Source organism: Mustela nigripes, chromosome 4 (genome assembly GCF_022355385.1).
Source record: "Mustela nigripes isolate SB6536 chromosome 4, MUSNIG.SB6536, whole genome shotgun sequence".
In the NCBI taxonomy this organism is placed as follows: Eukaryota; Metazoa; Chordata; class Mammalia; order Carnivora; family Mustelidae; genus Mustela; species Mustela nigripes.
Genome location: NC_081560.1, coordinates 71,252,426 through 71,279,962, shown reverse-complemented (window position 1 = coordinate 71,279,962; position 27,537 = coordinate 71,252,426). Strand labels below are relative to the sequence as shown.

The following is a 27,537-nucleotide window of genomic DNA, read 5'->3' as shown; positions in this document are numbered from 1 at the left end:
GAAAGGTTTCATCTTTTCATTACTGAGTATGATTGTAGCTGTAGACATTTCATGTATGGCCTTGTGTTGAGGTATGTTCTCTCTCTACCCACTTTGTTAGTTTCTGTCATGACCAGATGTTGAATTTTATCACATACTTTTTTTGCATCTATTGGGATGATCATATGATTTTTATCTTTAATTTTGTTTATGTGGTGTATCACTTTGATTGGCAGATGTTGAACCACCATTGCATCTCTGGAATAAATCCCATTTGATTGTGGTATCTGATCCTTTTAATCTATTGTTGAATTCACTTTGCTACTCAGTTGGTTTTTGGTAAAGGTACAAAGGCAATTCAGTGGAGAAAGGACACTTTTTTTAATAAATGGGGCTGGAACTATTGGATGTCTGTCCATAAAACATAATGAACCATGAGAGACTACTAAAAAACAATCTGAGGGTTTTGAAGGGGTGGGGGGTGGGAGGTTGGGGGAACCAGGTGGTGGGTATTAGAGAGGGCACGTATTGCATGGAGCACTGGGTGTGGTGCAAAAACAATGAATACTGTTACGCTGAAAAAATAAATTAATTGAAAAAAACATAATGAACCTCAATCCATACTTCAACCTTATATAGAAATTAATTCACAATGGATCATGGACTTAAATGGGGAACCTAAAACTAAAAAAAACTTCCAAGAGAATATATATGAGAAAATCCCTGTGACATGAGTTAGGCAGAGTTTTACATATGACTCCAAAAGCCCAGCCCATAAAAGGAAAACAAATGGTAAATTTTACTTCATCAAAATTTAAGACTTTTGGCCTGTGAACACTGTTAAGAGACTGAAAAGAGAAGACTTTATAGACTGGAAGAAATATTTCAAATCACGTTTCTAACATAGAACTTTTTTTTATAGAATATATAAGGAACTCAAAATCAATAGTAATCCATCTTAAGAATTGTCAGAAGATCTAAACAGACGTTTTAGATATATAATCAAGATACACTCATGGTACATAAGCATATCAAAGCATGATCCATATTGTTAATCATTAGGAAAATGGATATTAAAACCGTTATGTGATACCACAATACATCCATTAGGATGGCTACCAAAAGAACAAAAAGGGGGGGAAAACTCCCCCCAAACTGATAATTCCAAATGCTGAGATACAGAGCAACTGTAACATGGCCAATAGGAATGAGTTGGTACATCTGCTCTGGAAAACGGTTCCGTGGTTTCTTATGAAGTTAAACTTACCACATTCCCCAGTATTTCCATTCTTGGATATTTGCCCAGGAGAAATTAAAGCATACATTCACATAAAACTTGTATGTAAATGTTATGATAGCTTTATTAACAATTTTCAAAAACTGGAAACAACCAACATGTCCTTTAATATGTGAAAAATCAATGGTACATCCATGCAGTGGAATGCTACTCAGCAACAAAAATGCATGAACTATTGATTCATAAACTGTGAATGCATTTTTCTAAAATTGCTAAATCCTGAGAAAGATGTAGTTCCAAACCTGTAATCACTCCTTGTTACACACAGAATAAAATCAAAGCCTTACAGTGCTTTTCTCTTTACCCCCACCAGAATATAAATTCCATAGGTGCAATGATATTTATGTTTGTTCTTTGTATTTGTTGACTGAAGAAAGTAGATATTAATACTGCTGGTTTACAGATGAGGAAACATATGAAAAGTTAAGTTGCTTGAATTTGAGCACAAGTCTTTCCAACTCCTACACTTCTCCTTGCCATCACACTGCTTGCCATTACCTTTGGCTTAGCGTAGTTTCAAAACTAACCCATGGTCCTCAAGTCTGACCTGCATGTTATAATCAGCTAGGAGGTTTTTAAAATTCTCTTTCTGGCCTTTTGGTCCTTAGGTGAAATCACCTCTCCAGGTGATTCTGATGCATAGTGACAAATGAAAATAATTACAGATTAATATATTTGTTGAATTAGTGAATGAACGGACTTGATAGCTTAATATATGACTTTCCCACATGGTTTTTGTCTGCTATTGTATATTGACTTTTCCTGGCTTTTTTCCTTCTATCCTTATTTCTTTTTTATTTTTTACCTTATGCTTTGAAAGTTCTCTTAGAGTCTGTTTTTAAACTATCCTCTCCTCTTCTCTAAGTATTAATGCAGTAACAATTAGAACATTTCTGTAGATGTAAAGAGTTCTGGAATCTTCTTCCTTGGTACATCTCTCTGATTTCAACCTAAAGTGGAGTGGTCTTGGGACTTACTGTTTGATGAATTTTTACTTGTTTCTCTTCTAAAGAGACGTTTAGTTGTAGATTACAATTGTTATTCTTATCAATGGGGCAAACAGTTGCAGAGGGATGAATTAGAAGTAGATGATCAATGTGTGTGATGGGTTTTCTTCTAGGTAAATGAAGAGTGGGAACCAATTATTTCATTTAGATAAACAACTTCAATTCATAATTATGACTTTAAAAATAATTTACTTTTGTGGAGACAGGGAAGCTAAGAGCAAGTTATTTCTGAAAAACTTTATATTCTATAAAAGGTTTCTGGGAGTAGTTTATTAATTTAGGTACACTTGAAGTTTTGTTGCAGATTATTAACCTGTGGAAAGGGAAGTAAGTTGAAAGAACGATTTAAAGCAAGTGTTATAGAGCCCTTCACAATTAAAAGTTAATCAGAAATTAAGGAAAGCTTTCTAGAGTCCATTGATAAGCTATATTTTTCTTACTTTTTTCATTAAATAACTTATTGAGTGCTGTATTTTACCACTGAAAGATGATGAAATTTTGCCTAGATTTTCCTGTAAAACTTAAAGGCCCTAAATAAGGAATTATTTTCACCTCTTTGATAATCCTTCACCTGTCTTATGAAGCTCTCAATACTTAGTTTTATTTTAAAATTAAGGAAATAGGGGCACCTGGGTGGCTCAGTGGGTTAAAGCCTCTGCCTTCAGCTCAGGTCATGATCTCAGTGTCCTGGGATCGAGCGCCACATCGGGCTCTCTGCTCAGCCCGCAGCCTTCTTCCCCCTCTCTCTCTGCCTGCCTCTGCCTACTTGCGATCTCTCTCTCTATCAAATAAATAAATAAAATCTTAAAAAAAATTTGAGGAAATAGTACTCAAGAGTTTCATTCAAACAAAGAGAGAACAGTCATTTCAGGTTATACTAACTGTGGCTATGAAAAAGTTAAAGGACACATCTGGCAAATTTCTAGGTAAAACTTGTGAGAATAATCTGAGGGAATGGAGTTATGACTTTAAAATGATGCATTTCCTGCTGACTTTCAGGCTTATTAAACTCAAATTTTAAAAGTGAAGCAGACTTGAAAATAACGGAGAACCACAAAAAGGTTTCTAGATGCCATTATGCTTTTCACCATGAGTGACAGTAATGTTTAATGCACATTTAGAGCATTATTGATTTTTTAAAAGATTTTATTTATTTATTATTTGTGAGAGAGAGAGAGAGCGCACAAGAACACAAACAGGGGGAGACCAATGCAGACTTGGTCCCAGGGTCCTGGAATTATGACCTGAGCCAAAGGCAGACACTTACCTGACTGAGCTACCCAGGCGCCCCAGAGTGTTACTGATTTTTTTTAAAGTATCTTGTTATTTTCAATAAATACCCCAAGATATCATTAATTTCTTCCTTTTTTTTTTTTTTTTTTTTTTTTTACATTTTGGATACAATTTACTTTTCTTACACAACATTTGCTAAAGTACAATGCAAATCAAAGAAAATGTGTTATTAATCTGATCCAAAACTCCAAAAATGTTTTATCATTTGAGTTGCAATCAAACAGGGAAGAATCATAAAACCAAACAACTATAAGTTTTCAAATTCTTAAGGAAAGACCCTTTAGAATTTACATGATTTGGTTTATACTTGGTTATAGATTGAAATATACAATAAACTGAATGGAGTTTTCATTAAGAATAACAAATCCTGGGACGCCTGGGTGGCGCAGTTGGTTAAGCAGCTGCCTTCGGCTCAGGTCATGATCCCAGCGTCCTGGGATCGAGTCCCACATCAGGCTCCTTGCTCCGCAGGGAGCCTGCTTCTCCGTCTGACTCTGCCTTCCACTCTGTCTGCCTGTGCTCGCTCTCGCTCGCTCTCTATGACAAATAAATAAAATCTTTAAAAAAAAAAAAAAAGAATAACAAATCCTTAAAATACTTAATGCAGTTCTACAGAACGCAGATTATTTCACTGAGAATAAACAAATGACTCCTAGATCCTTTGGAAAACAAAAGGAAAAAAATCTAGGGTGTCCCTGCAAAATCCCCAAAGTGTCTTTGGTATACTATGATAAGTGTAAGTGTCAGAGGGAAGGATTTTCTTCTCTCATTCTAGATGAAATGATGAAGGAATAGTACTCAAAGATTGAGCAACCATCTGAAAAATTAAATAAAAAATTTTAAATTATGTAGTGATCCAATTTATATGTATACATACTTATACTGTATATATGATGTATAAAACAAATTATTTATATACATTATAAATAGGGTGGTTATTTGTCAAAATGATAACTATGATTATCTTCCAGTTATCTTTTGTCTCTCTTTACTCATTCATCTATGTGTACGTATTGCATATTTAAAATAAAAATGTCAGTAGCAAAGAGCTGTTAAAAAAAGACTGAAATGCTGACCTCATTAAGTATAGATGTGGGCCAGAAAATACTGTTCTTGTAAGTCAGTAGTTAGCACCTGTCTCTAAAATAGATTTAGCAGATGTCTTTCCCTGCCTGTTCACCTTTATCTCCATACTCAGATATAACCATTTGCCTGGAGGGAGTTACAAGGGTTTTATATAGTGGTGTGTGCACATTGAAATCACCCAAGTTGCTGAAATACCAGTGCCCTTGTGCCACTCCCTGGAAACGGATTTAATTACTCTGGAGTGTAGCTTGGCTAATGGGACTCTTTGAAGTTCTCCAGGTTAATCAGTGTACAGCCAAGGAAGGATGAGAAACTCTGTTTTATAGGAAATTTAAAAAAAAAAAAAAAACTCATTTGTTTTTCAGCCTGTTTTCTGTATTCTGTTGAAACTGTTACTACCCTGTATAAAACTTGTGTTGAAAAAGTATATATTATTTTCAACTGTTTTCTTAAATAAGCTATGTTTTAATGTCCAGCCTGCTGTTGAGTTATTTAGGTATCATGATGGACTGTTGTATTCTGCCTCTATCTTTTCCTCCCTCCTGTCTGTCTTCCATGCTGTCCACATGGTTAATTTTCGGAAGCATAAAATTATTCTGTCACTGCCATGCATAAAATCCTTTAATTATCTATTCTTTACAGATTAAAGTATAAGTTTCTAAGTGGCCCCAACATATTTTCAGTTTTATCTTCTGTTATTTCAAAACTAGAGAACCTGAGCTCCATGTGTACTGACCATTTCTTGAATAGTCCTTTTATTTCATAACTGCCTTCACATATGCTATTTCCTTTATCACTAATTTCTTTTTTTTAAAGATTTTATTTATTTATTTGACAGACAGAAAGATCACAAGTAGGCAGAGAGGCAGGCAGAGAGAGAGGGGGAAGCAGGCTCTCTGCTCATGCGGGGCTCGATCCCAGGACCCTGAGATCATGACCTGAGCCGAAAGCAGAGGCTTAATCCACTGAGCTACCCAGGCGCCCCTGTCACTAATTTCGATCATAGTTCAAGAGTAGATTCAGAAACATTTATTGGAATGGAGTGAAAGTAGCCTTTATTATTGAGCATACTTGCCAAGGATTGTGGGGTTTTTTTAAACTGTAACTTAACACCTATTCTGAAGTTCATATGTGAGCAAAATTTCCTACATTTTTCATGCCCCCAAATTGGCTGAGTCTATTTTGTACATAATTTATGCAGAGATTTGAGTGTATTCAACCATAAAATTAAGTCGTTATTTCCTGCCAATGTGAAAAGGAAAATTGAAGGGTTCATATATGCAGATAAGTTTCATAGTACAATGTGCTGCCTGTGAAACCTTAACAGTTTCTGTGTGGGTAAATGTTAATTTAACAAGAAGTTGATTTGGGCAGTGTTGAAAATTTGAGGTATTTTTTCTATTAAGATAAATTTGGTAAAATGTAATTTACTTTGCTCCCTTACATATGCTTCCTAGGTTTTTTTAGTGTTCCTAATTGTGTTATTATTTATTTAGGATACTGCTTTGTAACTTATGTTTTACAATCTAATTTGATAATATTTTTTCCCATTAGAATGTGAAACATGTTGCAGAAACATTCAAGAAGTGGCTGAAGGGGAAAGGAAAAAAGTGCCACAGCCTATCAGAAAAAAACAAAAGAAAACATGGGAAATACAACCACCAAATTCCGTAAAGCACTCATCAATGGTGATGAAAACCTGGCCTGCCAAATTTATGAAAACAACCCTCAGCTGAAAGAATCCCTTGATCCAAATACATCTTATGGGGAGCCCTACCAGCACAATACTCCATTACACTATGCTGCTAGACACGGAATGAATAGAATACTAGGGTAAGTATTACTGGAAACCAATTAATGATAAATTAGTGAAAGGAAGAAAATCCTTGATTTTGGGGAAAAAAAACCACATGCATATGTGCATGTTATATTGTAGTGAATCAAACTTTTTTTTTTTTTAAGGTTTATTTATTTATTTTAGAGAGAGTTCAAGGGGCAGGGGTTATTTAGGGTGCTCATAGAGAAACTCAAGCAGACTCTGCCTATTGCCAAACCCAACATGGGACTCGGTCTCACAACCTGAGATCACAACGTGAGCCAAAACCAAGACTCAGATGCTTACCCGACTTTGCCACCCAGGTGCCCCAGTGAATTATTCAGTATGTTTCTTTTTTTTCTATGATGCCTAAATCAGACCAAAAGTTTTAATAGGTTGGATCACATATTCTTGTGGCTATAAATACATTTTGATCCTCAATATGTTTCATAGTATGATATCTTGATAAGTTTAGTGTTTAATTTATAACATTTGAATTTGAGGGAAGTACTTATCAGCTATCCAAATATTGTAGGAAATGGTACTTACAGCAAAATTTTCAGTTCTGGTTAGCTAGTTAAACTTGAAAAAACAGATGTATTTACCTTATCTAGTCATGATTTTTAGTTTCCTTTCTTTTAATGGGCTTTAGTTACTTGAAAAGGCTTCAAAAAGCAGAACATTTCCTTAAAATTGAAAATACTGAGAAGACTTAAAATCTCTCCAGCAAGAAAGCAATAGTTGATGGCAAACATGCTTATATGAAGATTCTTACCTCATTACATGAGAATTAAATTTTATATTTGCTACCTTATAAAATGAGAGAAGCAGAAGATAGTAGTTCTATAACAGATTTAGGGTTTTAAGCAGTAGATTATGCAGCTCTAACAGTCTGATGCTGAAAGAGAAAGGGACACTTCTTTACTTATTACATAGTGAAATAAAATTGATAAAGTAGTATGCAAATCTCTTTAGAACTTGATAAAATTTGGCCCTTTTTTGTATTTCTTTTAATATAAATTGTCCAAATCAAGCTGCTCCTTTTGGTTTCCTTGAAACATGTATGTGTGCTCTGTTTGCTTTGTGCATGTTGCTCTCCCTGCCAGGAGTCCCCTCCCCCACTCCTCTGAGCTTTCTCTTTATCTGTCTTACCCTTCCTTCAAGGCCCTGAGCAGGATTTATCTGTCTCCTTAGCCAGTACCAACCCAAAGGAACCTCAGTCTTTTCTTTTTTAACTTCTGTGGCTTTTTTTGTTTGTATGTATTACTTATTTGATATATACTACTATATCATTGTGCTTTATAATTTTGTATATCTTCTCTCTACCTAAATTACTACTTTTTAAAAATTGTACCTTCTTTGTACTTCTAGCATCTAGCATAATATCCTATACAAAGTAAATAAAAGTTTTATGAAATTGTTGCACAAGGAAATATTTTTGATGAGAATTTGTGAATGAGAAAAATTCCTTGAGTGAGTTTAAGTCATCCAGACCCGTTATCAAGTAGGCATCTCTGCAACCTCTTAAAACTAAAGTCGGTATTTCTTGACTTAGTGGGTATTTCCATAACCTCTCCTTTTTGCATTTAATTTTTGTTTCCGTTTCTCTAAAGATACCTACTTCGAAGCCACCATCAATTCATCTTGTTTGAAATTTTATATTTTTGGTTTTTCCCTGTGTTAATGACACTAACATATTGTGCTGAGGCACAGTACATGAGCCATAATATGTTACATGAGTGCTTACTGTTTTCTCGGCAGTATTAACAGTGCCCATGTGCATTATCTCATTTAATCCTCATTAGAACTCCGTGAGGTAGTTTGCTGTCTGCATTGTAGAGGTGAGAAAACTGAAGCTCAGAAAATTAAGCAACTTGTCAGATCTCCAGCAGCTTACAAATGACAAATCTAATTGCCCAGGCAGACGACAGTAGACTTAAGGTTTTGTTACCACTGCGATAGCCTTGTATCTCTTTGGTCTGATAAACCTATGTGTCAGGCCTGCCTAAGCCACTTATTAGCAAGGTTAGTTATTTCATCACTCTGGGCTTAAGTTCCTTTATTTGTAAAATAGATATCTATTACATACAGTTTGTGGGGCAATTAATTAATGTGTTGTATGTCTATCATGCTGCCTAGGATACAGTATGTACTCAATAATGTTATTGCTTCTCATTTCTGTAACCCTAAATATATTCAGATAATCCTTGACTCACTCTTCTTTACCTAACCTGCTACTAATAGAAAGTTCACTAAGTTTTATCTCTAGAGTTCACGTCTTTCCATTCCGTTGCCCCAAGCTTAGCTCACCCTTATCAACCTGTCCTTCCAACGTGGAAAATATCTGATTCCTAAATGTTCTTTTCCCAAGTCTTTTCCTTTCATAATCTCATGTCCAGATTAATCTTGCTCAGTTATATCCTTTTTTTTTTTTTAAGGATTTTATTTATTTATTTGACAGAGATCACAAGTAGGCAGAGAGGCAGGCAGAGAGAAAGAAGCAGGCTCCCTGCTGAGCAGAGAGCCCAATGCCGATGCTGATGCCGATGCCAATGCCAATGCCAGGCTCAATCCTAGGACCCTGGGATCATGACCTGAGCCTAAGGCAGAGGCTTTAACCCACTGAGCCACCCAGGCGCCCCCAAGTTATATCCTTTTTAATATTTTTTCTATCATGGCAAAACTGTAACAATACTCTTTTGGCTGTATTACTCTGTTTGACTTCTAAAGGTCCCTTGACCTTGCCCTCATTTTACCCAGCCAGCCTAATTTCTCATTACTTTCTTAACAAGGTTTTATCAGTGACACTTGTTGACTGACTTCCTTTGTGCTCTCCCACCTTTAGAAATGCCACCCCGTTAGCTTTTATTCCTGTTGCTCTTTGATTCTCAAATGTCTTCTTTCTTCTCTGATTCCCTCTCCTTTAAATCCTAACTTGGTTTCTGCCCTTTTCATGAATATACCTACAACTACTCTGACCTGCAGGGGTTTTTTTGTTTTCTGAATTCCTGCAACTTAGATTTTAAACCATCTTATTTTAAACCATCTTATTATTGTTAAACTCCTCTTCTCCACTCTATTGTAAAGATTGTAAATACAGTTTTAGACACATAGTAATGTTCTCAATAGATTAACTATTGAATACTTAAACCATTAAAACTTTTTGTTAAAGCTGAGTATCGTCAGTGAGATTACAGAACTGTTGATTTGTTTTAGCTTCCTAACATTGAACTACTATAATATTTAGTATCAAGTCTTATAATATGATTAATTAAAACTTGCTTGGAATACTAAAGTAAAATACAGTATTTTTTTTGAAAGATTTTATTTATTTATTTGACAGAGAGATCACAAGTAGGCAGAGAGGCAGGCAGAGAGACGCAGGGTCGGGGGGTTGGGGGGTAGGCAGGCTCCACACTGAGTAGAGAGCCTGATGTGGGGCTCAATCCCAGGATCTTGAAATGATGATCTGAGCTGAAGGCAGAGGCTTAACCCACTGAGCCACCCAGGCGCCCCTAACACAGTGATTCTTAAAGTATGTAGGAGGACTCTTAGATCCTGAGATGCTTTTAGGAGTTACACGAGGCCAAATCTATTTTTGTACTAATACTAAAGTATTATTTGCCTTTTTCACTGTGTTGACATTTGCAGTGAAAGTGCAAAATAAATGGGAAATAAAACTGCTGATGCCTGTAGATGAATTAAAACCTGGTACACAACCTTTGTAGTAATCGTTGTATTCATCACGGCTGGCCACTTGCAGTTTAAAAAAAAAAAACCAGTTTCACTTAAAAATATCCTTGTTGAAGCAGTAAAAGTTACTTCTTTTACTTAAACTTACTGTTTTTAATTATTCTCCATCATTGAGTATAGTACGAAAAAAGTTGATTGGTTTGATTTCAGATTTTACATTGCAAGTAACACAAGAAATGGCCACTTGTTGAATTTTTGGTATAGTATCAAATATGAATATTCAGGCACTTTAGACTACTAATTTTAGAAAAGGTATTTTAGAATACTGGTCCTTTTTCTAACTATATAGAGGCTAGATTTTCCTTATATTCTTTGAACCCAAACGACACATCACAACAGATAGAATGCTATGAGAATTTGTCTTCTGTTAGCTAGACCTGAAAAGAAATTTATAAATGTGTAAAATAGTGCCATTCCTCTCACTTAATTTTTGTTTATAAGTATAGTTTTTTTTTTCATTTTAATATGTCAAGATTATTTAATATATAATGGCTTTTTTCTGAATAAGTATCTTTAAATGTCTGTTTTAATTTTTAATATAAACATAAATATATATAACCCACATAAACAAAAGCTTTTAGGAAACTTAACTGATTGTTAAAGTGTAAGAAACCTGTGACCAAAAAATTTTAGAGCTGCTGATTTGGTCAATATTCTTGACTCTTCAAGGCAGGAATATATCTGTCTTTCTCTGTTATGTGGTTATCATTCTATTGAATAAGTAAAGACCTATAGAAAAGATGACATATATTCTCTTTAGTTACAAGTTTGAACTACTTTTATAATTTGGCCATGTGTATTTTACTTAACTTTATATGTTTCATTTCAGCCTAAAGTTTTTGTATATTTTCTTCTTTATTTCCTTTATTGTCTGGAGAGATCAGTGGCTCATAATTTCTTTAGTAAAGCCTTTACATCATATGCTAGAATCAGAAATTATTGTTCTCCTTTCCTAAGGTTAAGCAACTCTGATTTCCTTAATCTGATTTTTTTTTTGTTTTTTAAAAAATTTAGTTAAGAAAATCATAAATTATTAAATGTTTACTTGCTTTTTGAATTAAGAAATTACTCCCCCCATTTTAAAGATGTTACTTATTTATTTATTTGTTTGTTTGAGAGACAGAGAACAAATGAGAGCTGGGGAGGAGCAGAGGGAGAGGGAGAAGGGGAAGACTCCACTGTGAACAGGGAGCCCAAGGTGGAACTCCATCTCATGACCCTGAGATCACAACCTGAGGTGAAACCACGAGTCAGACGCTTAACCAACAGAACCATCCAGGTCCCCCAAGAAATTATTCTTTTTAACACTGTCATGTAGAATAAGGGTAAATAGCACGTATTCATCAGCATTAAATAAAATAGCAAGTCTGTTTTAATTATTTGTGTTTCAGATAGCTTCAGATATTTCACTGTATTTAACCTTGCTAGTCTTTCTAACAAAACTGGCCATTATTTTCTTACGATGCCTCATTTGATGTTAGGCACATGTCTACTGGCTTCAGTATAGTCCCTTGCTCACCTTGGCTAGATTACTAATACATGAAATATATGGATAGACACAGGTATATATATATACTTAGTCAATGACCTAGTGGCCATAGAGTAAAACCTCCATATGGAATAAGACCTTGATTTTATCACCATTTCCTTTAACTTTATAGTACCTATGACAAACAGGCATAACTTTCCTCTCTTGTTAGGCAGGATAATATGGTAAAAATAGTTTACAATTTAGCAGCTAGTTTGGGTCCTTATCTCTCAGAACCCAAATGTTTATTTACATTCTGTCACACCACAGTGCCTCCCTCATAAGAAACTAAATCCATATTCATAAATAGTTACTATTTAATGTAGCAAGAAGACTTAAATTTTGCAGTCATGGTGTCCTGGTTGGGATACGTTTTAGTTATATCTCATGGAAAGTCATGTATAAAATGGGAATTACAGAGACACCTGAGTGGCTCAGTCAGTTAAGCATCTGCCTTTGGCTCAGGTCATGATCCCAGAGTCCTGGGGATCACATCCCACATTGGCCTCCTTGCTCGGCAGGGAGCCCACTTTTCCCTCTGCCTGCCATTCCCCCTGCTTGTGCTCACTCTCCCTCTCTCTCTGGCAAATAAATAATAAAATCTCTAAAAATAAATAAATAAAATGGGAATTACAGTACATATTCTTTAAATTTTATAGAGTAGCTTCTTTGCAAATAATATATAAAACCTTCATTAGAACATATGTTAATATCAAGCTTTGAGAAGTAATGGAGTTTCTAATTTTTGATTTCTGTGTTTTTTTTAAAGGTTTTATATATTTGCCAGAGATAGAGAGAGAGAGTACACACAAGCAGGCAGAGAGGCAGGCAGAGGCAGTGACAGAAGCAGGCTCCCTGCCGAGCAAGGAGCCCGATGCAGGACTTGATCCCAGGACCCTGGGATCATGACCTGAGCCGAAGGCAGCAGCTTAACCAACTGAGCCACCCAGGCATCCCTTGATTTCTATTTTTTACTCTTTCATTTTAGGAGTTATCAAGTTCTTTTAATGGGTTAAATGGATTGAAGTTCTCCTCTCCTCCCCTCCTTGCCTGCAGACTCCATAGGAGGTGGACTTAATTTGTTTTCTTCACAATATGCCCAAGTTTTAGAATAGTACTTGCCAAATAACAACTCCAGTACTTGTTGCATGAAAGCGAATATTTAAATGAAACTGAAGATATGTGTATGTATTAGTGACTGAGAGAATAAGAGTGTTAATGGCAAGAAATTGAGGCTCTGGCAGACTGTTATTTTGGAGGGAGCTCAGTTGAATAGGAGACAATAGTGGAATATGCAAGAGAAGGGGGCCTATAAAGGAGTTAGAATATGGTCTAGTGTTCAGATGAGAACTCAGACAGGGTGATAGAGCATTAATAATTATCACAGAAGTAATAATAGAAGCCCTTTAAGAGAATCATGATTCCACCAGCCAAGTATTCTGTTAATACTTTATGGTTTACAAAGTACCTTCATAGAAGCCATTGAAAGATAGGTAGATGGCTGTGAGAAGAGATTTGCTCTCTAAAAGGAGGGAATGTGTATGAAGAGGAAAATGGATTCAGAACTGAATTTTCTTCCAGTAAGGGGTTAGGAAGTGGAGCTGCTACCAATGGGTAAAGAGAAACTGTGTTAAAAAAAAAAAAAAAGAGAGAGAGAGAGATTTGAGAAGGTGTATACTTATGGAAACCAAGGTAATAGAAAAGTCAGGATATAAATGGATAGTCAGGGGCACCTGAGTGATTCAGTTGATTAAATGTCTGCCTTTGGCTCAGGTCATGATCCCAGAACCTGTGTCGGGCTCCCTGCTCAGGGAGCTTATCTCCCACTCCCTCTGCACCTCCCCTCTCCCCCACATCCCGATTGGTGGCTCACTCTATCAAAAATAAAATCTAAAAAAAAAAAAAAAAATGAATAGTCAACTATTTCAGGTTAAAAGCAAAAGTTAAGGATAGTGATGGTGAATTTAGCCATTAGGAAATTTCCTGGGGATGTAAAGAGTGCTATTTCAGTGCTGTGATAAACATGGAGTCATTTGAAAGTGGAGATTAAAGAAGAAATAGAGGTAACAGTGATAAAGAATCTAGAAAAACAAATGGCTCCTGAATGGGTTAGTAGGGTTGAATGAAAGGGATTTTTTTTTTCCAGGTTAATGTTTTTCTTATTCCACCTTTCTAATATTTATCTTTTGTTCCTATTCCAGAATTAACCTGTGCAAGTAGTAAAATACACTTCATAATTACTGACATTGTTACAGAGAGGGGTCTACCTAAAACTTACATATCAACTAGTTATTATTCCATTATGCATTCATGTACATTAAGGAAGACTCTACTTTTTATACTAAATAGGTGATAGCGGGGCACCTGGTGGCTTAGTGGGTTGAGCCTCTGCCTTCAGCTTAGGTCATGATCTCAGGTCCTGGGATTGAGCCCCTAATCGGGCTCTCTGCTCAGCAGGGAACCTGCTTATCCCTCTCTCTTTGCCTGCCTCTCTGCCTACTTGTGATCTCTGTCAAATAAATAAATAAAATCTTAAAAAAAAAAAATAGGTGATAGAAAAGTAGTAATGTGAGTGAATAAAATTAGAATATCCACTTTTATAATATTAACACAGAGTATTTATGTAGTTGTGGTACTATGTCCAGTAAATTTAAGGATCTTTCCTGAGTAAATACATATAAAGAAGCTACTTTAATATTTTAACTTGAAGATAGTAAACTTTTTTGTTTGATTAATCAGAGTCTGGCAGTTTGGACAGTTACGCAAACTGTCAACTGCAAATTTGTCAACTGTCAAATCTGTCAACTGCAAAATTATCTATCTCTTCTCTGTATTGGGGAGGATCTGGAAATGTTTAATACGAAAAAGAGAGAGATCTCTCTGTATCAACTGACATTTGTCCAACTTGCATTGAATCCTGTGGTGTAAATGACCCGAGATCTTCTGAACAAACAGAAAGAGAAAAAATAATATATCGGAAATGGGAACAGAAAGGGCTGGATAAAAGTGGTTTAAGCAGAATCTTACGGAATCTGAATTAATTTTAATAATTTCTTCTTAAATTAAATTTTTAAGAAAATGAAATTATTTTCTTAATTTAATGCCTCCTAGGAAAGGTTGTAATTTTGAACATGTTTTTAGAATATCATTTTAATTTTAGTTATCCACTACAATCCCACTATTAATTCAACCATTATAAATACATATTATCATCAGTTGTTGACATGGGCAAAATATTGTACGTAGGTTTTCCTTTTTTTTTTTTAACTGTTAAGCCACAATATGGTCATATAAACAAATAAAACTGCCCATGTTACTGCTTCTTTTAAACAACTGTTAGAATTATTTTGTGTGCCCTTCTTGTTTAAGCTATAACATTCAAAGACTTTGTAATGACTTTATAATTATTTATACTTTGAACTATAATATTCATAGATAGACTTTGTAATAACTTTATAAGTTTTTATTTTAAAATATACTATGATTTGTTTCCCATTTCTCCTATAAACCAGACATTTGACTGATTCCTTTTTTTTTTTTAAGATTTTATTTATTTATTTAATAGAGATTATAAGTAGTCAGAGAGGCAGGCAGGGAGAGAGAGGAGGAAGCAGGCTCCCCGCTGAGCAGAGAGCCCGATGTGGGGTTCGATCATAGGACCCTGGGATCATGACCTGAGCCAAAGGCAGAGGCTTAACCCACTGAGCCACCCAGGCGCCCCTGATTCCTAATTTTATTAAAGTAACCCTGGTCATTGTTCCTATAGATTTTTATTTTTTTAAAGACTTAATTATTTTAGAGAGTGTGTATACACGTGTGTGTGCAGAGTTGGGAGTCAGAGGGGGAGAAAATCTCCACCAGACTCCCTGCTGAAGGAGGAGCCCGACATGGGACTCAGACCCACAACCCTGGCTGGGACCATGACCTGAGCCAAAATCAAGAGTTGGACATTTAACCAACTGAGCCACCGAGGCACCTCACAATTTTTATTTCTTTTACATTATTTCCTTTAGTCTAAGTTCTCAGAAGTAGGTTTACATGGTCGAAGGAGATGAACCATCTATTAGTTGTTAATGAGCTATTTATTATGTAATTTTCCCAGTATCACATGAAGTGACAGAATTAGGATTAGAGCCCAACACTCTGTCCTAGATGCTATGTTCTTTTTTTTTTTTTTTTTTTTTTTGAAGATTTTATTCATTTATTTGACAGAGAGAGATCACAAGTAGGCAAAGAGGCAGGCAGAGAGAGAGAGGAGGAAGCAGACTCCCCGCCGAGCAGAGAGCCCGACGCGGGACTCGATCCCAGGACCCCGAGATCACGACCCGAGCCAAAGGCAGCGGCCTAACCCACTGAGCCACCCAGGCACCCTAGATGCTATGTTCTTGATCAGTTCTTGATCTTACTACACTGCTGTCTTGAGAGATCTAGAGTGTTGTCTTAAGAGATCTCCAATGTTATGTCACCAATCTAGGTCAGAAGAATAATATACATTCAGTTCATCTGTCAAAGTTATAGCAAGAAATTGGTGTGTCTGACAGTATGGTGAGGATTTCAGAAAGAATGGGATATTAGACCTGCCTTAGTGGTAGACAGAAACAGATGTGTAAGAAAGTAACTATAATGCAGTGTAATGAGTTATATAATTCAGATGCTGTATGAAAACAAGGAATTGACCAAACTGGAGGAAGGAACATAGTGTAAAGAGGCTTCTAAATAGGACTGGGTTTGTTTAGGTAGTCTCCGTTAGTTTCTAGGAAGCCAAACAGCAGAGCAAGCAATGAAGAACCTACATGGGTACTGTGAGGATTAGAAGGCCATAAAGGCTATATTGGACTGTAGAGAAAATATGTACAAGTGGGGCTTTCTGAGGAAATTTTACTGAAACTTGGGACCTGGGCTAACAGACAAGCTTTGGAAATTAAACTGTGACTGAATAAAGATTGAGAACTCCAGAGAGATTTACCTCCCAGGAGATAGATGTTTACATTTGAAGGAGGATGAGGAGTGGATAAGACCTGAGACCATGAAGATACTCCCTGTGTCGTAAAATTCAGATGCTAGTCTTTTCATCCCCTGAGAGATACACACAAGATCTTCCCTAGGATCTTTTGTTTACACTCAACGATAGGCTTTTCTACCCTGCCTCCAGACAGGAGGAGTCTGCTGTATAACCTTCCAGAATCTTATTTTCAGGGCTCCTTGCTATATTAACTTGTTATTACTGCTGTGACAAAGTACCACAAACTTAAAAACTTAACACAAATTTATTATATTAAAGCTCTAGAGATCAGAAGTCTGAAGTGTTCTGTTGGACTAAACTCAGGGTGTTAGCAGGGCTGCATTCCTTCTGGATGTTCTAGGGTAGAATCAATGCCTTCCTTCCTTTCCCAGCTTCTTAAAGCTGCCTACACTTTTTGGCTTGTGGGTCCTTCCTCCGTCTTTAAAAGAAACCATCTTAGCTTCCTACCATCTTCCAATCTCTCTTTGACTCTTGAGCCTCCTGTCTTCCTCTTGAAAGGGCTTGTGATTGCATTGGGTTCACTTGGTTAATCCAGGCTAATTTTCCATGTTAAGAACCTCAACTTAACCATACCACTAACGTCTTTTCACATGTCAGGTACAATATTCCTGGGTTCCAGGGATTAAGACATGGATCTTTTAGGGGTGGGGACCTTATTCTGCCTACCATACTCACCTATAGTGCAGACCCCACTACATATAGAGTAATGTCTGATCTGGCTTTAATTGCAATTTCCCAGTGGGAAGAATTGAGGTATGAGGAACTGACATAATTTATTACAAGTAATGGTAATTTATTTGTTCCTGCTCTGGCAACACCATATCTACTTTCAGGACAGTTCAAATCAATGTAGTGCTAAAACCCTGATAGACTGTTTTTGAAGGGCTCTACTAGACTCCTGAATGATAAGAACGGAAAAGTCCAGAGTTGTCTGGGATCTTCTGCCTTAGGACCTCCAACTTAACCTTTTTCTCATAAGAGCTTTCCAGGTTGGCTATCTCATTCAAATTGCAGAGTCCATTCTAGCATCTTTATTGTCAGTTTTTTCTGTCAGACCCATATGTTTAAGCTAAAACTAACCTAAAAGCAATCCAGATTTAACTAGGGGTTAGAGTTTGGCTCCGCTGCCTTCCCTTTGCTGTTCTGTACTTGGACATAAAATGCAAATGATACCAGCCCTCCACAGTAAATGTAGGCACTCATCTTCAGATACGGGAGTTATATTCCCATTTCATAATGTATTTGTGTGTTTTCTAGTATAGGCTGACTGTATTAGAGCGGGTTTTGTTTTTTTTTTTTCCAGTTCATTTTCCAGTATCTTATAGCCACTGAATTGGCTCAACTATTAGTCCTATGATCCTAGTTCAAGGATGTATTAGGGAGCTAAGCATAACTGTCAGATCTAGGTTTGGCATTAGTTAAGGGAGCTCACCTAAACCTATCATTGGTAAAGGCTACCCACTTGGAATTAAATCTTGCTCTTCTAGAACTGACCACAACTTACCCCCTCAAAAAGTATTATACTGTGTAAGTAGCACTGGCCAATGATTTTTAGAGAAAAATTTTTTCTAGATTTAAAAGTTAGTCCTATCCTTATGCACTACTTCCTGTGCTTATATTGATTGTCACTGTCCTTATTAAGTAAAGATGTAACTAAGAAATAGGGCAGAACAATAAAGAAAAGAAAAGAAAAGTTGGTGTGGAATGTTTAATAATGTATACTCAGGCATTCATGTGAGTGACATATGAGTCTCATGCAGCCCTTCCTGTTCCTTTCCTCCCTCTGCCCCTTCCTTTTTCTTCACTTCTCCTTTGTTTTTCCTCCCTTTTCTTTTCTCTTCCATCCCCCTCTCTTATTAGCAAATACCATAAAGATACTCACCCTTCTTTCTCTTAGTATTTTGTTCTAGAATGGAGTTTTTAATAAGTGTAAGAATTAGTCATACAGCTTATTTTGAAAAAAGCTTCAGTAGACATTTTATTAACAGCTTAGAAGTGAGTGTATCTTTTAAATTTATCTTCTGTGTGTGTTCTTATTTCAAGACGAGACACTGGTTTTCATTTTTTTCTTTACCATTTTAGGACTTTTCTTTTTGGTAGAGATGGAAATCCAAATAAACGGAATGTGCACAATGAAACGTCTATGCATTTGTTATGTATGGGACCTCAAATTATGATATCTGAAGGTGCCCTTCATCCTCGCTTAGCACGGCCTGCAGAAGATGATTTCAGAAGAGCAGATTGTCTGCAGATGATCTTAAGGTGGAAAGGAGCAAAACTTGACCAAGGAGAATATGAGAGAGCAGCTATTGATGCCGTTGATAACAAAAAAAACACACCCCTGCACTATGCCGCTGCCTCAGGGATGAAAACCTGTGTTGAGGTAAAACTGTTTTTTAATATTCTACATTCTGTAAAATTTGTGTCTTGGTAACATGTAATAATCAGAGTTTTCTTTGCTTATCTTAACAGTTACTTTAGTTACTTCAGTCCTTTTTGTCTTCTTTACGGTTCTAAGAGAATCTGGATATCTTTTAAATAAAGTCATTCCGCTGTTTTAGGGAAAGATTCAAAATAAACCCATGAACAGTCCCCCTTGGGACTAAAATGGAGTCAAGAGCAATTAAAAATTAGCTAACATTCCTGAAGATCACAGTCATCAATTAAACACTTGTCACTTACAGTAAGGGTTTTGGTAGAGATAATGTTCTACTTTTTGGCTGATTTTTAGAAGCCAGTTTATACATGTTGGATATTGCAAATCTTAGCCATGGGACTTAGATTACCTAAAATTGATCAGTTCCCTAAGCAAGGGGTAAATATTAATGAATATATTTATTTTGGTCTTTTAAAAAAACTTTATAACTTAAAATGTTTTAAAAAGTTTTCTGTTTAGGGGTGCCTGGGTGGCTCAGTGGTTTAAGCCTCTGCCTTCGGCTCAGGTCATGATCTCAGGGTCCTGGGATCGAGCCCCACATCTGGCTCTCTGCTCAGCAGGGAGCCTGCTTCCCCCTCTCTACATGCTTCTCTTCCTACTTGTGATCTCTCTCTCTGTCAAACAAATAAATAAAATCTTTAAAAAAATTTTTTTTCTGTTTAATCTGCATTAATATATTCCTGAATACTATATTGCACTTTAATTTTTCTACTTTTGGATTTCATATATAACAGCAGGCTTAGATAAAATCAGCCATGAAATACGGGATCATAACTAAGCTAGGAAATGCTTACTCTTCATGGTGTCATCACTACTCTACATAGAGTAGAATGTGTTTTTCTCAGCTACATTCATGTCAGTCTATACTTATTATAGAAGTTCTTTTATATAGATATATTAAAGTGTGAGTGGGGAGCATTATAGGTTCGATCATAGAGTATCTAAGTTACCAAACCTTAGACCTTTGATGGAAGAGCAGTGATCCTTATCAGATTAAAATATATACCTGAAAATTTAATACTTCTTTAATGTTACTCACATATATATTTTATACTTCTAAATAGACAAAGATATTAAAAATATAAATGTCTTTCATTTTCTTATGCATTTTAAAAGATTACAGCCTATTATATGATTTCTTTAGTGTATCTGAAGTGACAGTTCTTTTTACTTTAAAAATCCTTCTGATCTTATCTTTTGTTTATGCTATTAGTTATGATACTGGTTTATCTTTTAGAATCTTAGTCATTTTATCTCTTGGGGTTTTCTCACCTTTGCCCACTAGTAAGTTAGTGACAGTCATTATCTTGAAACTATTTTTATAAGCAGTGCTTTCTAACATTGATTTACAGTGTGGTGGAAGGATGTCCTAGGATTGGTGGGGTGGGGGGTAGGTGTGCACCTATCAGTAGAATTCCTGAGACTTTTTACACAAATCTTTTTTTTCCCCCAGATTTTATTTATTTATTTGACAGAGAGAGAGAGAGATCACAAGTAGGCAGAGAGGCAGACAGAGAGAGGTGGGGAAGCAGACTCCCTGCTGAGCAGAGGGCCTGGTGCGGGGCTCGATCCCAGGACCCTGAGATCTTGACCTGAGCCAAAGAGGCTTAACCCACCGAGCACCCAGGTGCCTTTTTGTATATTCTTTTCTCACCTCCTATGAAAGAATCTCTGCTGAAGTGACTCATCATTATTGATGGGGTTGCATCGTATTTCTCAAGTGAGTTAGAGTAGAAAATAGCTTATTCTTGATAGTAATAATAATTCTTTTATTTTACTGCTTTAATATCTTGCTTCCAAAAATTCTTTTATAAGCATTTCTTTAGTACATGTTGATTTTGAAGTATGTGTACAGTGACATGCTTATTAAACTGTTACCAAAAATTGAGTGCAGTGCTTTTACCAGTATTATCTTTTGCTCAGTGAAGGAAATTAGTGCTAGGTTTATTCTGAATTGACAGTCCTGATTTGCTTTGTGTGAATGAATGTGTGCGTGTGTTTTAACTTTGATCTGTCAACGTATCACATTCATAAATCACACCATTTGGTAACTGTTTTCATTTTCTATATTCAGAGGAATTAATTGACTTAATAAAACATCCCAAATAGAACCCTATAAAAACCTTGGTTGAATTTATTCTAGTTTTCCTCAGCAAATTCCAGCATATCCTTTTACCTATATAAAGGTAATCTCTTACGTATACTTGACTATATACTTGCCCAGCTTTAGGCCTTGATTGACTTTTTATAATGCTTACTATTCATTAAACTAGAAGAAGTTCCAACATACTTTAATTTTCAGAGCTCTTAGTGTGTTTACTAATACTAGTACATAAAATAAATGTCTTGAAATATAGAATCTAATAATTGTACTTCTTACAGTATTAATCTGTAGGTATCTTCATGTGATATCATATTCCTTGAGTTAAAAAGAGTGTATGAAGTATTAATTTTTTCATAAAGCTAAGAGATCATAGTATGGTAAAGAGAGCACTGGTTTCTAGTTTTGGTCTTTACAGTGACTGTCTACTAAACATCTTTGAGATTATCAATTCCAGCCATCCAAGAGAAAACTATCTGTATTATCTCAAAAGACCTCTTTGAACACTAATTTTCTATTGATCTTTGATTGCTCTAAAATATATCCCATTTTCAGTGTAGGGGCTTTAAGGCTAAACTGATTATTTTATTCCATAGTTAAGGCCAGCCTGTTTTGTTTTGTTTTGTTTTGTTTTGAACTCTCTTATCTATGGAAATATGCCTTCTCTAGTGGTTCAAAATGTTTTTCTCTCTATGTTTATTTAAAGAGAGACTTGGTAACTCATCAGGTGACAATGTCATATATACATTTAATAATTTAAACAGTTCTTTATGGCTCATTATTTTGAACCATAGAAATAAAATATTAACCTTAAACTTTCCTAATCTTCTTACCGTAATTGTGTTCCATAGTAAATTAAAAGTACATATCATATACATACACACAATCACACCAAGAACCTCTTAACTATGCAGTTCTTCTGGCAACTTCCAGGTATGAAGATACCGGTGGATTGATATAAGTTATTACAATGGAATATCTAGCCCTGAAGTTCCTCATGCTATATTGCTGCCTAGTTGACTTCCTTGTATTTATATTCCAAGAGTCTGTCAAACTCAACATACCAAAAACTGTACTCAGTCTTTGTAACCTCTAGCTCCTCCTCGTGACTGCCTTCTATTACTGACACCATCATTATACGTATATCTAATACTGATACCCGAATTTACCTTGGCCTGGTTTTTGTCTTTGTGTTTGTCTTTTTGCATCAAACTCATGCCACTCATTTGCAGAATAGAGCTATATGGACTGTACAGGCTGGATTTGGCTCACAGTTTGCACTGGACCCTGTATTATGCAAAGAATTAGAAGAGAAAAGCAAAGATTTTTTGGTAAAATTACAAAGATTACAAAGAATTTTTAAAATGTTGGTTAATAGATGCCCAGTACAAAAAAAATGGAACTCCATTAAAACAAATCTTACAAGAATTTAGCTCAATAAATAATACACTTTTTTCTTAGTTGCTGAGTTTTTGTTTTTCTATTTCTTTGGAATACAGATGGACTTTGGAGTAGAATGGTGGGTTAGGTCTATTAGCATGGCCCAATTAAAAGCCCAGTGATTTTTCTCCCCTTGGCCGACTTCCTAAGAGCCGGCCCTAGTCATTAAGCCTCATTTTATTTATATTAGTGCTTTTCCTGTCATAGTGATTCAATACATGGTTGATGTGTGGAGGTTTATTGCTTTTGATAGTGTTTCATTCTTTGTGAAAAGTATTTTTTAAAATGAGCATTATCTTAGATATTTCCTATGCACCTCTGTCCCAGTTGCTTATTCAAAGCTTTAAGTGTAGCTACTTATTGTCAGATCAAATAGAGGTCAGTAGAAAACTGAAGGTGGTAAGTCACTTTTCCCTTTACAGCCATAAGGCCTCTTTGACACTTTGGCAGCTATCAGAGCATTTCACACTTCAATGAAAAGCCCTAAAAACCATTCACAGATCAACATGAAGAGTTTTACTTAATTATATTGTGTTTTTAGCACATGGAGTTTTAAAACTGAAAAGACTACAGAAGTTGTAGTCCCAGCTCGACAATTTAGTTACTTTGGTTTTCTAATATTTATTAAAATAAGCTATGATTTCCTTATTGCCTCCAAAATATTAATGATGCAAAAGCTGTATTAATTATTTGGGCAGTAAATGTTATAGGCATTGAAGGGAAAAGAAGACCATTTTAATTTTACTTATCCTGGAAGATTACATGGGTACTAGTATGATTTGAGTAGGTAAGATTTCAGTATTTGGAGGAAGATGCTTAAAATGTGCCCCTCAGGGGGCACCTGAGTGGCTCCGTGGGTTAAGCCTCTGCCTTTGGCTCAGGTCATGATCTCAGGGTCCTGGGATCGAGTCCTGCTTTGGGCTCTCTGCTCAGCAGGGAGCCTGCTTCCCCCTCTCTCTGCCTGCCTCTCTGCCTACTTGTGATCTTCCTCTCTCTGTCATGTAAATTAAAAAAAAAAAAAAAAAAAAGTGCACCTCAGACCTGCGGCATCACTTAGCCTTGGGAGCTTGTTATAAATACGAAGTATGGGCCCACCAGGCCTCCAGATTCTAAATCAGAGTCTCTGGGGCTGTACTCACACCAAGTTTTAAGCAAATTTCTCTGGTTATATGTTTACATGTCAGAGTTTGAGAAGCACTGTCGTAGGTCTCAGACATATGCAGGTTAAAGTATTTTGCAGAAGAGTGATTAGACAGATAACTTAAAATGAAGATAGAGGCCATACCAAGTAGAAAATACTAATGTCAAGGTTAATAATTTGGAATTTATTTATAGAAAACTGAGCCATCAACATTTTTGATTGGAAAAGTACTATTATGAAAGCAAATATAGTAAGATTAGCCTGATGGTGGTTATGTACAATAGATTAGAATGGCGGACTTGTAGGGCGCCTGGGTGGCTCAGTGGGTTAAAGCCTCTGCCTTCGGCTCAGGTCATGATCCCAGGGTCCTGGGATCGAGTCCCGCATCAGGCTCTCTGCTCAGCAGGGAGCCTGCTTCCCTCTCTCTCCCTCTGCCTGTCTCTCTGCCTACTTGCGATCTCTGTCTTTCAAATAAATAAATAAAATCTTAAAAAAAATTAAAAAAAAAAAAAAGAATGGCGGACTTGTAAAACATTGTTTTGAAGCCTTGCTACACAAAGGATGATCCTCAGATTGGCATTGGCATCAGTTATTTAGGAAACTTCTTGGAAACGCAAAGTCTCTGGGCTGGTTCCAGACCAGATGAATCTGAATCTGTAGTTTTGGTTTTTTTTAAGATTTTTAAAATTTATTTTGGAGAAAGAGAGAGAGAACAGAGGGAGGAGCAGAGAGAGAGGGAGAAATAGACTCCCCACTGAGCGAGGAGCTTGATACAGGGCTTACTCCCAGAACTCTGCGATCATGACCAGATCCAAAATCCAGAGTCCGGTTCTTAACATACTGAGTCACCCAGGCATCCCCTGAATCTGTAGTTTAACAAGATTCCAAAGTGATTCATATTCGCATTAAGGTTTGAGAAGCCCTGACTTAGAGCGTAATTAGTGGGACACCTACAATGGAATCATAACACTTTTTGTAGAAAGTACATATATCTAATCCCCACCCTGGTTCCCTCTAATATGATTGTCAGGCCATCTGGATGATTCTCACACAGTTTGAAAACTTTTGTGCTGGAATAGTGGTTATAAACTGGCTGCACCAAAAAAAAATCCCATAGTGTAGACCGTGTCTCAAATCAATAAAGTTGGCATTTCTGAGGGTAGAGCCCAAACATATCAGTATTTGAAACTTCAAATTCTTCAGCTGATTCCAGTGGTCAGCCAAGGTTGAAAACCAGTGTAGTAGAGGGAGTGACAGGTTTTAGATTATTATACTAATTCTGGTAGGAACTGATAAAGAGACTCGATTTGTATGGTGGTTTTGGAATCAGAAAGGGTAAGGTTGATGCAAGGGACATTGTGAGGACTTGGTAGCATTTGGTAACTTGGTAAGTTGACAAAAGACAGCAGGGGAGACTAAGGGTTTAAAATGATGGAGAGTTTGAGGGCCCCCAGCTGGCTCAGTTGGTAGAGCACAGAGCACGTGACTCTTAGGATCATGAGTTCAAGCCCCTCCTTGGGCCTAGAGCTTGCTTAAAAAAGTTAAATGTGTGCAATTTTTAAAAAATGATGGAGGCTTTAAAATGTTAATGTTAAGCTATCTTTGGGTGATAGAGTTTTTCTTTTATTGGTTTTCCACCTTTTCTGTAGCGATCTGATATTATTGTTTATAATTAGAGTAGAATAAATTATTTTTAATTAGAATGAGCATGGTTTTGAACCTGGCTCACTTTGAAGCCTGCTGACAATTAACAGACATTTTAAAAGTGAGATGAGATAAGGGAATTTGCTGAAAGGAAGGGAGAACATACTGAGTTTTCATTTAGAAGGATGGAAATTGAGGTCTTAGGTGTTTCAGGCTATTGAAAATTAGTACTAGTTCTTTGAGGGTAAAGAATATAAATTTAGGGGCACCTGGGTAGCTCAGTCATTAAGCGCCTGCCTTTGGCTCAGGTCACGATCCTAGGTCCTGGGATCGAGTCCCACATCAGGCTTCCTGCTCAGCAGTCCCACTCCCCCTGCTTGTGTTTTCTCTCTTGCTGTGCCTCTCTCTGTCAAATAAATAAATAAAATCTTTTTAAAAAAAATAAATTTAGAATTAAGTGTCATCAGCATAGAGTTGATAACTAAAAACTAAAAACAAGGTAGAGGTGAGAAATCCAAGGAAAGATTTAGATTATAGACAAAACTAGAGTTAAAGTCACAGCGCCTATTTGGAGAATGCCTGTGTTTAGAGTGAGTGAAAAGAAGTGGCCTGTGAAGCAAATAGAAAAAAAAAAGCAGAGAAGGGGTGCCTGGGTGGCTCAGTGGGTTAAAGCCAGCGTTTGTCATCCTTTCCTTTAGGCCTCCTTTGCTGCTCCCTGTCAGAGATGAAGACACAGAGGCAAAAGCCACACCTTCGAGCAGTCTTTCATCAGAAGCCCTGGGTGATGGGGCGCCTGGGTGGCTCAGTGGGTTAAAGTCTCTGCCTTCTGCTAGGGTCATGATCCCAGGGTCCTGGGAGGGAGACCCGCAGCCGGCTCTCTGCTCAGCAGGGAGCCTGCTTTCTCCTCTCTCTCTCTACCAGCCTCTCTGCTTACTTGTGGTCTCTGTCAAATGAATAAATAAAATCTTTAAAAAAAAAAAAAAAGAAAGAAAGAAAAAGAAAAAGCAGAGAAGAGAACTGGTATAATACTGTCATAGATACCAAGAGAAGATTTCAGGAGGAGGAGGTAATCAGTCATGTGACATGCTGCAAAAAGGTAAAGCAGTTAGAAGACTGAGAAAAGCTGTTGAATTTGAGAGTACTAATGATTTTCAGAAGTAATGTTTTAGTGAAATGGTCAGGATAGAAGTCAGACTTCTGGGAACAATTGAGTCTTTTCTAAGGAAGTGGAGAGATCGTGGGTGTCTGTCACCAATTTGAAAAATGTGGTTAAGAAAGAAAGGAAAATATTAGGAAAGTAACTGGAAGGATAACAGAATTAAGGAAAGAACACCTGTATCAGAAAGAGTGAAGATAGAGGGGTAATGGAGTACTCAAGGTCATATAGGAAATAGAGATGAAGAAATGGTGATTTTCAACTAGAACAGACTTTGGCAGTCATCTTGTTTTGTAACATCTTTTCTTAGGATTATATAAGCCTCATTTTCTAGATGGACCTGTGCAAATAGAGACTTAAAGAAGTTAATTGATTTGTGCAGAGTCCAGCTATTTAGATGATGGATCAAAGGAGTGGGAAGGGATTTGTCTTGCAGACTAGGGGGCTGCCCTACTACCCTTCTTCCTCTGAGATTATAAAGAGAAAGGAAGGCAAAATAAATGAACAGAAGTGTTGAGATAGTGATAATTGGATGTTTCTTTTAAGCTAGAACATTTTATGTACCACTGAGTGTGCAAGAGAGGCTAAAAGTCACATTTGAATAAAGTATTCAGTTCTCTTTGCTTTAAGAGTGAGGAAATTGATACTTAGTTATAATGCTTTGGTTGAAGCATTTAAAAAAAAAAAAAACTATCTCTTCAGAACCAGATATAAGTCCCTTATTATATAAAAGCAGAACACTTGACTTTTGTAGCATCAGTTTCACTAATATCCCTACCTAATACATCTTTCACTTACTGATGTTCCCAACTTCATGCCCCAAATATCAGCAAGCT

At 36.4% G+C, this 27,537-nt stretch overlaps 1 protein-coding gene across 2 annotated transcripts in view; it reads left to right on the top strand.

The window, feature by feature from the left end:
- Nucleotides 1-27,537, top strand: part of ANKIB1 (ankyrin repeat and IBR domain containing 1) — a 149,430-nt gene that overhangs the window by 48,725 nt on the left and 73,168 nt on the right. For both annotated transcript variants that reach the window (XM_059396868.1, XM_059396866.1), the window contains exons 2-3: nucleotides 6,217-6,495; nucleotides 18,865-19,165. In XM_059396868.1, coding sequence (XP_059252851.1) covers nucleotides 6,308-6,495; nucleotides 18,865-19,165 — 489 coding nt within the window. In that variant the 5' untranslated portion in view covers nucleotides 6,217-6,307. The remainder of the gene's footprint in view (nucleotides 1-6,216; nucleotides 6,496-18,864; nucleotides 19,166-27,537) is intronic.